Consider the following 12,580-nt stretch of genomic DNA (forward strand, 5'->3'; position numbering starts at 1 on the left):
GATATGGCAGGGCTGGCAAACTATTACAAACTACAAAGGGAAACCCAGCCGCGAGCTACCCAGTGACGCGAGCCTACCAAATGGGCTAAATGCCTTTCATGCTCGCTTCAAAGCAAAAAACCCTGGAGCATGCATGAGAGCACCAGATGTTCCGGACGACTGTGTGATAACATCTCCGTAGCCAATGTGAGCAAGACCTTTAAACGGGTCAACATTCACAAGGCCTTTGGGCCATATGGATTACCAGGACGTGTACTCAAAGCATGCACGGACCAACTGGCAAGTGTCTTGATTTACATTTTCAACCTCTTCATGACTAAGTCTGTAATACCTATATGTTTCAAGCAGACCACCATAGTCCCTGTGCCCAAGAACACAAAGTTAACCTGCCTAAATGACTTCCGCCCCGTAGCACTGACGTCGGTAGCCATGAAGTACTTTGAAAGGCTGGTCATGGCTTACATCAACACCATCATCCTGGAAACCTTAGACCCACTCAAATTTGCATACTGACCCATCCGATCCACAGACAATGCAATCTCAAGTGCACTCCACACTGCCATTTCCCACCTGGACAAAAGGAACACATATGTGAGAATGCTGTTCATTGACTACAGCTCAGCGTTCAACACCATAGTTCCCATAAAGCTTATCACTAAGCTAAGGACCCTGGGACTAAACACCTTCCTCTGCAACTGGATCCTGGACTTCCTGACAGGCCGCCCCCAGGTGGTAAGGGTAGGCAACAACACATCTGCCACGCTGATCCTCAACACGGGGGCCACTCAGGGGTGCATGCTTAGTCCCCTCCTGTACTCCCCGTTCACCCACAACTGCATGGCCAAGCACAAATCCAACACCATCATTAAGTTTGCTGATGACACAACAGTGGTAGGCCTGATCACCAACAGCGATGAAACAGCCTATAGGGAGAAGGTGAGAGACATGGCAGTGTGTGTATGAGCAAGACAAAGGAGCTGATCGTGGACTACAGGAAAAGGAGGACATAACACTCCCCCGTTGACATCGACGGGGCTGTAGTGGAGCAGGTCGAGAGTTTCCAAGTTCCTTGGTGTCCACACCACCAACAGAGGAAGGCCCAAAAAATGGTCAAAGACTCCAGTTACCCAAGTCATAGACTGTTCTCTCTGCTACCACATGGCAAGCAGTACCAGAGCACCAAGTCTCGGTTCAAAACATCCTTAACAGCTTCTACCCCCAAGCTATAAGACTGCTGAACAATTAATCAAATGGCCACTCCGACTATTTCCATTGACACCCCCACTCCCCCTTTGTTTTTACACTGTCTATTCGCTGTTTATTATCTACGCATAGTCACTTTACCAGGACCTACATGTACAAATTACCTCGACTATAACATGTACCCCCGCACATTGACTTGGCACCAGTACCCCCAATATATAGCCTCATTATTGTTATTTTATTGTTACATATAATTTGTTACTTTATTTAGTAAATCATTTCTTAACTCTATTTCTTTAACTACATTGTTGGTTAAGGGCTTTCGAGTAAGCATTTCACAGTATTTTGTTGTATTTGGCGCATTGGATTTGGTTTAATGTAACATAACACTCTCATCAAACAGCTGTGTCTGTTTGGGAACCACCCTCCTAACAATTTCCACCCCACAGAGTCTAAGCTCTCAATGAAGGCGGTGCTCCGGAACCCAGGTGCCAATGGCTGCAGCGGTCCCGCCTCTCGTAAACCCCCCGTGGGGCCACGAGACACCTCCACCCCTTCTCCCTTTCCCCCTAGTGGTGTCCTGGTGCGCCGCGACCAGGTGTGCCTGTCCACCTTCTACAAAGACTGTGCCGAGATGGCCGACTCTGACCCTGACTGCAGCTGCCAGCCTGAGGACAGAGACGGCAGGTGAGGGGGTGGAGAAGCTGGGACTGACATGTTCTGGTATGTTTTTTGGATTACATTTTGAATATCGCTTTGATATACTATAAGAGTATATCTCCCATTCCTCTGTTCTCAATGTAGGCCACCTGGGCCTAGAGACACTGTGAGCCGCAAGGCCGTGGACGAGAACTACAACAATGTGTCATCAACGAGTCGGGGCAGCCTGACGGGGAAACTGCAGCAGCTGCTCACGCCTACTCGCCATCGAGTCTCAGGGCGGCGGGCCGCCAGTGTAGACGCCCGGCGCTCGGGGGGAGAAAACTGGCCTGTGAGTCGGGTGTCGGAACAGAGACAGTCCCGAAAAGCCCAGGTGGCTGAGAGCCTACTGAAGGCTAAGGAGAGGCTCTACAATGCTACCTCTGAGGTGAGGGGACAACATGTGGGTGGTTGTAGCTTATAGTGTAACTACACTGTATTGGCCATCTGATTTAGTTTACTGTGGTAAAATGCATTTGTAGATGTAGGGAGAGTTATCAAACCTGTCAAAACATGCTTAATGTTCCACCATCCTTTTCCTCTGTAGAGTTCTCTGTCGGTGGGGAGTGACGTTGACCTCCCTGACACCACCAATTTGGCCTTTCCTCTCCGCAAATCCTGGGACACCAACCAAGAGGGAGCGGGACTACAGGTGTTGATGTCGAGCTGCTCCTTGTGTCGGAGCTGTAACTCCCTGGTCTATGATGAGGAGATAATGGCCGGGTGGACGTCTGACGACTCCAACCTCAACTCCAGCTGTCCCTTCTGCTCGACCACCTTCGTCCCCCTTCTCAACGCTGAGATCTGTGACCTAGGACCTGTCAGCAGGTAGGACTACTCCTCTCATCATAACATCACCCTAACGTTTGTGTGTATCCCAAATGGCACCCTATTCCCTATATAGTGCCCTACTTTTGACCAGGGCCCGTAGAAGTCTAAATCCCTTCATTTTGACTCCTATTCTTATTCAATCTGTCTATTCAGGGCCATGTACAGTCCTCACTATATGTATTTGGAAAGTGAAGCTACGGTTTTACTGTCTAAATACAAATGGTGAGGACTGTGTAATGTATGGTGAGGACTGTGTCATGTATGGTGAGGACTGTAATGTATGGTGAGGACTGTGTCATGTATGGTGAGGACTGTGTCATGTATGGTGAGGACTGTGTCATGTATGGTGAGGACTGTGTCATGTATGGTGAGGACTGTGTCATGTATGGAGAGGACTGTGTCATGTATGGAGAGGACTGTGTCATGTATGGAGAGGACTGTGTCATGTATGGTGAGGACTGTGTCATGTATGGTGAGGACTGTGTCATGTATGGAGAGGACTGTGTCATTTATGGTGAGGACTGTAAACTGAATGAACGTTAGACTTTTTTCTCACCCAATACTTTCATTTTGACTAACAAAGCACTCACCATAGCCTGGAACGTACCAACTGGAACACGGAGGAGGAGGTGGAGAGCGCAGCCAAGCCCCCTGGTGGCCAGGAGGTCATCCTGGGTCACAACGGTGTGAGTGAGGACTCCAGCTCTGAGACCAGTAGTTATTCTGAGAGCAGCAGCGCTACCATGGTACTCTACCAACACTGGTTTATTTCTCATCTTTATCTGTTGGCTTCTGGGAAATATTCAGTCTAGCTATAACCACAGTTAATGTGTTATTGACTCCAGGGTTCATCGGTGGGCGAGTCTCCCCAGGTGACGGTGGCCTACCTGAGCCCATTGGTGCTGCGCAAGGAGCTTGAGAGCCTGCTGGAGAACGAGGGCGAGGCGGTGCTGGCACAGGGCCAGCTCCTGGACAGCCACTCCATCATCTTCTGGAACCTAGTGTGGTACTTCCATCGCCTGGGCCTGCCCAGCAACCTGCTGCAGCTGGTTCGCTCCTCACCGCTGGCCAACCAACTAGCACAGGTAACTCTTCTCTTCAGGCTTCTCTTGGGGCCTAGTGATGAATTATTAGTATGTTACAATACATAATGTCCTCATTCTAATGTTGAGCTCCTGTCTGTGTGTATGTCAGACTTCAGAGAACTCAGCAGTGAGGGTGAGGCTGCTGTGGGACACACTGACCCCTGACACAGACCACTGGCCCCCCCTCTACATCCTGTGGAGGATACACAGTAAGATACACACGTTATTCACAAGGAAATACTCAGATGATACAGATTAAGATCCTTTCATGAATTACATATCTCTCTCTCTCTCTCTCAGGTGGCGTACCCATGCGGAACCACAGCTGGCGGAGGCACAACCACCCCTTCACCCTGGCCTTCCTGGAGGAAGTGCTGCGCTGGGTCGGCATGAACGAGATACACAAGGGAATCACCCTCTTCCTGGAAACCATTGCTAAGCAACCGGGCACGCCCAAGATACAAAGGTGAGTGCAGGAAATGGCCTCTGAAATTACATTTTTTGTTTGTGTGAGTAATAGTGGCTTCAGAAATTATTCACACCCCTTGACTTTTTCCATGTTTTGTTGTTATACTCAGAATTTTAAATGGATTAAATTTCAATGTTTTTGTAACCGCCCTACACACAATTCCCCATATTGTCAAAGTTTTTCGAAAATTCTACAAATTAATTCAAAATGAAAAGCTGGGCCTCCCGGGTGGCGCAGTGGTTAAGGGCAGAGCCTGGGTTCGCGCCCAGGCTCTGACGTAACCGGCCGCGACCGGGAGGTCCGTGGGGCGACGCACAATTGGCCTAGCGTCGCCCGAGTTAGGGAGGGGTTGGCCGGTAGGGATGTCCTTGTCTCATCGCGCACCAGCGACTCCTGTGGCGGGACGGGCGCAGTGCACGCTAACCAGGTTGCCAGGTGCACGGTGTTTCCTCCGACACATTGGTGCGGCTGGCTTCCGGGTTGGATGTGCGCTGTGTTAAGAAGCAGTGCGGCTTGGTTGGGTTGTGTATCGGAGGACGCATGACTTTCAACCTTCGTCTCTGCCGAGCCCGTACGGGAGTTGTAGCGATGAGACAAGATAGTAGCTACTAAAACAATTGGATACCACGAAATTGGGGAGAAAACAGGGTAAAATTTTAAATGAAATAATAATAATGAAAAGCTGAAATGTCTTCAGTCAATAAGTATTCAATCCCTTTGTTATGGCAAGCCTAAATATACTGAACAAAAATATAAACACAACATGTAAAGTGTTGGTCCCATGTTTCATGAGCTGAAATAAACCATCCCAGAAATGATCTATATGCACAAAAGCAAATTCTTCTAAAATGTTGTGCACAAATTTGTTTATATCCCTGTTAGTGAGCAATTCTCATTTGACAAGATATGCCACACCTGTCAGGTGGATAGACTATCAAGAAGCTGATTAAACAGCATAATCACTACACAGGTGCACCTTGTGCCCAGGACAATGAAGGGCCACTCTAAAATGTGCTTTTGTCACACAACACAATGCCACAGATGTCTCAAGTTTTGAGAGAGGGTGCAATTGGTATGCTGACTGCAGGAATGTCCACTGTTGCCAGAGAATTGAATGTTAATTTCTCTACCATTAGCTGGCTTCAACATCGTTTTAGAGAATTTGGCAGTACGTCCAACCGGCCTCAAAACCGCAGACCACATGTAACCAGTCCTGCCCAGGACTTCCACATCTGACTTCTGAGGAGTATTTCTGTCTGTAATAAAGTCCTTTTGTTGGGAAAAACTCATTCTGATTGGCTGGACCTGGCTCCCCAGTGGGTGGGCCTATCTATAGATTAGGGCCTAATTTATTTATTTCAATTGACTGATTTCCTTATATGAACTGTAAACTCAGTAAAATCATTGAAATTGTTGCATGTTGTGTTTATACAGGCTAATAAGTTCATGAGTAAAAATGTTGAATGAATAGTGTTTAACAGGATTTTTGGTACCTCATCTCTGTACCCCACACATACTGTAAGGTCCCTCAGATGAGCAGTGAATTTTAAACACAGATTAAACAACAAAGACCAGGGAGGTTTTGCAATGCCTCGCAAAGAAGCGCACCTATTGGTAGATGGGTAAAACATTTAAAATATGACATTGAATTTCCTTGATGAAGTTAATAATTACACTTTGGAAGGTGTATCAGTAAACCCAGTCACTACAAAGACACAGGCGTCCTCTCTAACTCAGTTGTCAGAGAGAAAGGAAACCACTCAGGGATTTTCCCATGAGGCCAATGGTGACTTTAAAACAGTTTGAGTTTAATGGCTGTGATAGGAAAAAACAGAGAATGGATCAACAACATTGTAGTTACTGTGCAATATTAACCTAATTGACAGAGTGAAAAGAAGGAAGCTTGTACATAATAAAAATATTCCAAAACATGCATCTTATTTGCAACAAGGCATTAAATTAATACTGCAAAAAATGTGGCAAAGCAATTCACTTTTGTATTGAATACAAAGTGTTATGTTTGGTGCAAATACAATACAATACAATACAATACAGTACCACTCTCCCTATTTTCAAGCATAGTGGTGGCTGCATCATGATATGGGAATGATTGTAATCATTAAGGACTGGGGAGTTTTTCAGGATACAAAAGAAACGGAATGGAGCTAAGCACAGAGGAAAACCTGGTTGTCTGCTTTTCACCAGACACTGGGAGAGGAATTCACCTTTCAGCAGGATAATAACCTAAAACACAAGGCCAAATATACACTGGAGTTGTTTACCAAGAAGACAGTGAATGTTCTTGAGTTACAATTTTGACTTAAATCTACTTGAAAATCTATGGCAAGACCTGAAAATGGTTGTCTAGCAATGATCAGCAAACTTAACAGATCTTGAAGAATTTTGAAAAGAATGAGAAAATGTTGCACAATCCAGGTGTGGAAAGCACTTTGAGATTTACCTAGAAAGACTCATAGCTGTAATCGCTGCCAAAAAGGCTTCTACAAAGTATTGACTCAGGGGTATGAATACTTATGAAAATGAGAATTCTGTATTTAATTTTCAATATACTGGCAAACATTTCTAAACATGGTTTCAGTTTGTCATTATTGGGTATTGTGTGTAGATGGGTGAAAAAAATCAATTTAATCCTTTTTGACTTCAGGCTGTAACACAACATAATGTGGAATAAGTCGCGGGGCGGGGTATGAATACTCTACTTTGTCAAGGCAATGTTTTGGTTATGTGATTGCACAATTGTGATCGATAGTACTTTGTGTTGTGTGTCCAGGAGTCTGTACAGAGAGATGCTCTTCCTCACGCTGGCTGCCATGGGTAGAGATCACGTTGGTAAGCAGCCTTTTTTAAGACACTTTAAACACCGTTGGAGTACTAGAACTTCAGTATAGTTTCAGACCAACCAGGCTTATTGCTTACAGCACTTTCTCTGTCTTTTAGCTGCGTTTGATAAGAAATACAAGGCTGCGTACCAAAGGCTGAGTGGCTCCTTGGGGCGCGGGGAGCTCCGCAGGAAGCGAGCCCAGCCACCTAGCCCCAAGGCTGTGGACTGCAGACGGAGCTTCCTGCTGCCCCTCGAGTGCTGATACCACCTCCAGCCTGCAGCCTCCACCCACTCCAATCCAGATCCACCCCCATCGCTGCTGCCTCCGCTCCCTAGAACACTGATACCCAGCTGCCAAGAAGAGTGGATGAGAAAAGCTAGATAGAAAATTCTGCCTTCACCTTTCACTTTGGACTTATTTGCTGTGGTGCCCCTAGCACAGCCTGGTCACACTATAAAAGCCCCCAACTGTGCAACTGTACCTCACTGTCCTTGTTTGTGTGAACCAGATATCTACATTTAACCTTCATTCATTTTCATTGTGCAACTGGACCTTGGACCGCTTCCTCAACAACTAAACACAACCCTCTCAGCCTATAGTTTAGCTACAGGGATTATTGGACCTGGTACTGTACATACAACCCAGCCCCCTTGGACTTTGCTCATTGCTCGTATATACATGGTCTCTGCCTCACCAATATAACTAATACTGGTTTGTAGGTCATAAACCATGCATTTCATATGTATGCAATTTGTAAGGAATATTACCGACCTGCAATCTATGCATTCAATGTGAACATATTCTATAACTTGCATTGCTTTGCTTTCAGACAGAAAATCTCATAAGAGTGGGAGATGTCTAGTGATTCTTGATGTGATGGGAAGTGCCTATCATCGAACTGTAACACATACATTACATTGCGAGGGTACATGCCAATCACTCAGTCAGTCAAAACTTTTAGGCATTTCATGCCTCTCTTGCTATTTTTCACTCTCTGGAAAGAATTCTGTCAACTGGACATTGGTGGTAAAGTCTAACTTTGGGATGAGACGCTTCAGCAAGTCTCAGCCAATCCAAAAGAGGATGTTTACTCTGGGAGAGGGGGTTGTTGATTATTGACTTCGGGAGGAATATGTCAACTCTGGGAGAGAATAATGTCAACTAAAAAAGGATGTCGACTGGGAAAGGATGATGTCAAACCTGGGAGAGGATGATGTCAACTCCGGAAAAGATGTCAACTCTGGGAAAGGATGATGTCAAACCTGGGAGAGGATTATGTCAACTCCGGAAAAGATGATGTCAACTCTGGGAAAGGATGATGTCGACTGGGAAAGGATGTTGTTTCCTATTGATTTTAGGAGATGAGGATGTTAACTCTGTTTTGGGAGCAGATGGTAGCAGTGTGGATCAGCAATGTAATGGTTTGATTGCTATCACTATGGTTTCCTTCGTGTGTGTGTTTTCCAGCTCATGGTGTGGAATGGAGCTATGGTCAAACTTTAGGTAAGGCAGGAAATGGCCTATGTAGAATCGGCAGAAAATGCTAACATCCAGTTTTCAGGGATACAGTATTTTCAGAAGTGTGAACTCTGCACAGGCATCTCTATGCCTGCAACATTATGTTAGGCAGGAAATGGAGGGAGGGTGTGACTGGGAACAGACATTGACAGTCAAGGATACTCCACAAGTCACAGCCAGGAAGGACTTTTCATACACGGACACACATACATATCGCAAACAAGATTTATCAGTTGTATTGTGTTTTTAATTCCCTGTACTGTTCTTGTGAATTCGAAGTGTGATTGGGGGTTCTCAGTTCAAGAACTGATGGTCAGTGATCGAGGTATTTGTATCAGAAAAGTGTCTGACAGAAGAAAAAAATTAAAACGTGTGGAAGGGGGGTTTATTATGGTATGTACGATGTCATGTGTTTTCTCACGTTTTATGCTTATTTACCTCATCTCTCACCTCTTTTCACATGTTAAACGGGAGTGATTTGTCTGGGAGGATGGTCCACAAGGAATGACTGTGATGGATCTTTAGTCACACATCACCAATCTTTCATTTACCACACAGTTATTCACCACACATTTAGGCAGTATGTTATGGATTGTTGGCAGAGATTAAAGAACTTCAGAAAATCCACTTGAGTGGAAGGATTTAAAGAGAGGAAGGTACTTCACCGTGGAGCCCAAACTTGCCTACTAGCTTCTTGTTTCCATGTGCAATACCTGTGAGGCCTTCCCCTCATATTTGAACCCTTTATTTGTTCAGCTTTGTATATGAAAGCATATCCATTGCACAACGGATTTTTCTTTCAATTTCATGTCACACTGTTAAATGCCTCTGTTACCATCATACCTTGTTTTTGTTCTTGCAGTGTTATTATATAGCAGCGTCACGAGAGAATACCTTGTGTTCTGCCTAATTACAACTAGGGATGTGAAGTTGTATGGAGAACGATTTTCATATCTCATATTTTAGTCTTAACCTTATGGTCAGATATTTCAGATAGCACTGATATCATTGTGTGATATTGTACCCATATATCATTAAAGTACAAGAGAGACATTGTTTGCACACAGCCATCCAGTCAACAGGTATATACAGACTTGAGCTAAGCATTGAGCACTCTCAACCAGTAGAGGGCAGCAGGGAATACTGAGTCCAGTTCTAGCCATTGGCAGTGGAATTGGGCTTGAACAGGCTAAGACAACCCTGGTCTTGGAATTGACATGTCTTTAGTAATAACATGGTGGGAACCTGTTTATTCAAATGACCGATCAGTGGTCATAACGTAAAGGAGACCCAAGACAGAATGCTGTTTAATAGCTAAGACTGAGTTCTCGTTAGCGTCTCAAATTACACCCTATTTGGCTCTGGTCAAAAGTAGTGAACTGTATGGCTAGTAGCTTGATAAAATGGTGTATAATTTAAGATTTCCCAGCCCAGAGTTAGATAAAAAAATAATGCTGGTAGATTTGTTCCCCAACGTAGGCAATATTACATTTATGGCTGCTATTTCAATGCATCTGACTGCAAGTGAATATAAGGGACATTTATATTGTCTGTTCTTTTATTGGTCAAGTGAGCAAAGGAATGAAGGAGATATGTATTTAAAATATATTGTGTTTGCTGTTGTAATTTATATGGATGTGACTTCAGTTGTAAATGTCTTGTTTTATAGACGGAAAATACAAACAGATTCCCCAAAGTTCTGTTTTCTTGTGAGTTAATGTACATTATGATTTTCTCTATACCTAACAGTAGTATTAGAGCTGCTCTAAATTACATCCCCAATTAGTATTCTCTGATCCATCTTTGAAAAGCTTTCAGGCTAGATAAAGCCGCAAATATTGTTTAATTGTGTGTATATTACAAAAATGTGTGTGTGTGTATGTGTATATATATATATATATATATATATATTTACATTTAAGTCATTTAGCAGATGCTCTTATCCAGAGCGACTTACAAATTGGTGCATTCACCTTATGACATCCAGTGGAACAGCCACTTTACAATAGTGCATCTAAATCTTATAAGGGGGGGTGAGAAGGATTACTTTATCCTATCCTAGGTATTCCTTAAAGAGGTGGGGTTTCAGGTGTCTCCGGAAGGTGGTGATTGACTCCGCTGTCCTGGCGTCATGAGGGAGTTTGTTCCACCATTGGGGGGCCAGAGCAGCGAACAGTTTTGACTGGGCTGAGCGGGAACTGTACTTCCTCAGTGGTAGGGAGGCGAGCAGGCCAGAGGTGGATGAACGCAGTGCCCTTGTTTGGGTGTAGGGCCTGATCAGAGCCTGGAGGTACTGAGGTGCCGTTCCCCTCACAGCTCCGTAGGCAAGCACCATGGTCTTGTAGCGGATGCGAGCTTCAACTGGAAGCCAGTGGAGAGAGCGGAGGAGCGGGGTGACGTGAGAGAACTTGGGAAGGTTGAACACCAGACGGGCTGCGGCGTTCTGGATGAGTTGTAGGGGTTTAATGGCACAGGCAGGGAGCCCAGCCAACAGCGAGTTGCAGTATTCCAGATGGGAGATGACAAGTGCCTGGATTAGGACCTGCGCCGCTTCCTGTGTGAGGCAGGGTCGTACTCTGCGGTTGTTGTAGAGCATGAACCTACAGGAACGGGCCACCGCCTTGATGTTAGTTGAGAACGACAGGATGTTGTCCAGGATCACGCCAAGGTTCTCTGGGAGGAGGACACAATGGAGTTGTCAACCGTGATGGCGAAATCATGGAACGGGCAGTCCTTCCCCGGGAGGAAGAGCAGCTCCGTCTTGCCGAGTTTCAGCTTGAGGTGGTGATCCGTCATCCACACTGATATGTCTGCCAGACATGCAGAGATGCGATTCGCCACCTGGTCATCAGAAGGGGGAAAGGAGAAGATTAATTGTGTGTCATCTGCATAGCAATGATAGGAGAGACCATGTGAGGTTATGACAGAGCCAAGTGACTTGGTGTATAGCGAGAATAGGAGAGGGCCTAGAACAGAGCCCTGGGGGACACCAGTGGTGAGAGCGCGTAGTGAGGAGACAGATTCTCGCCACGCCACCTCGTGGGAGCGACCTGTCAGGTAGGACGCAATCCAAGCGTGGGCCGCGCCGGAGATGCCCAACTCTGAGAGGGTGGAGAGTAGGATCTGATGGTTCACAGTATCGAAGGCAGCCGATAGGTCTAGAAGGATGAGAGCAGAGGAGAGAGAGTTAGCTTTAGCAGTGTGGAGCGCCTCCGTGATACAGAGAAGAGCAGTCTCAGTTGAATGACTAGTCTTGAAACCTGACTAATTTGGATCAAGAAGGTCATTCTGAGAGAGATAGCGGGAGAGCTGGCCAAGGACGGCACGTTCAAGAGTTTTGGAGAGAAAAGAAAGAAGGGATACTGGTCTGTAGTTGGTGACATCGGAGGGATTGAGTGTAGGTTTTTTCAGAAGGGGTGCAACTCTCGCTCTCTTGAAGATGGAAGGGACGTAGCCAGCGGTCAGGGATGAGTTGATGAGCGAGGTGAGGTAAGGGAGAAGGTCTCCGGAAATGGTCTGGAGAAGAGAGGAGGGGATAGGGTCAAGCGGGCAGGTTGTTGGGCGGCCGGCCGTCACAAGACGTGAGATTTCATCTGGAGAGAGAGGGGAGAAAGAGGTCAGAGCACAGGGTAGGGCAGTGTGAGCAGAACCAGCGGTGCCGTTTGACTTAGCAAACGAGGATCGGATGTCGTCAACCTTCTTTTCAAAATGGTTGACGAAGTCATCTGCAGAGAGGGAGGAGGGGGGGAGGGGGAGGAGGATTCAGGAGGGAGGAGAAGGTGGCAAAGAGCTTCCTAGGGTTAGAGGCAGATGCTTGGAATTTAGAGTGGTAGAAAATGGCTTTAGCAGCAGAGACAGAGGAGGAAAATGTAGAGAGGAGGGAGTGAAAGGATGCCAGGTCCGCAGGGAGGCGAGTTTTCCTCCATTTCCGC

The 12,580-nt window shown here is 45.9% G+C and overlaps 1 protein-coding gene across 3 annotated transcripts in view; it reads left to right on the forward strand.

Moving 5' to 3' along the window:
• LOC123997825 (DENN domain-containing protein 4B-like) overlaps positions 1-10,338 on the forward strand; it is a 49,258-nt gene extending 38,920 nt beyond the window's left edge. For all 3 annotated transcript variants that reach the window (XM_046302406.1, XM_046302405.1, XM_046302407.1), the window contains exons 19-27: positions 1,653-1,890; positions 2,008-2,290; positions 2,450-2,730; positions 3,317-3,479; positions 3,579-3,818; positions 3,928-4,027; positions 4,119-4,284; positions 7,079-7,137; positions 7,246-10,338. In XM_046302406.1, coding sequence (XP_046158362.1) covers positions 1,653-1,890; positions 2,008-2,290; positions 2,450-2,730; positions 3,317-3,479; positions 3,579-3,818; positions 3,928-4,027; positions 4,119-4,284; positions 7,079-7,137; positions 7,246-7,391 — 1,676 coding nt within the window. In that variant the 3' untranslated portion in view covers positions 7,392-10,338. The remainder of the gene's footprint in view (positions 1-1,652; positions 1,891-2,007; positions 2,291-2,449; positions 2,731-3,316; positions 3,480-3,578; positions 3,819-3,927; positions 4,028-4,118; positions 4,285-7,078; positions 7,138-7,245) is intronic.
• The last annotated feature ends 2,242 nt before the right edge of the window (positions 10,339-12,580 follow it).

Source organism: Oncorhynchus gorbuscha, linkage group LG15, assembly GCF_021184085.1.
Source record: "Oncorhynchus gorbuscha isolate QuinsamMale2020 ecotype Even-year linkage group LG15, OgorEven_v1.0, whole genome shotgun sequence".
NCBI classification, from domain to species: domain Eukaryota; kingdom Metazoa; phylum Chordata; class Actinopteri; order Salmoniformes; family Salmonidae; genus Oncorhynchus; species Oncorhynchus gorbuscha.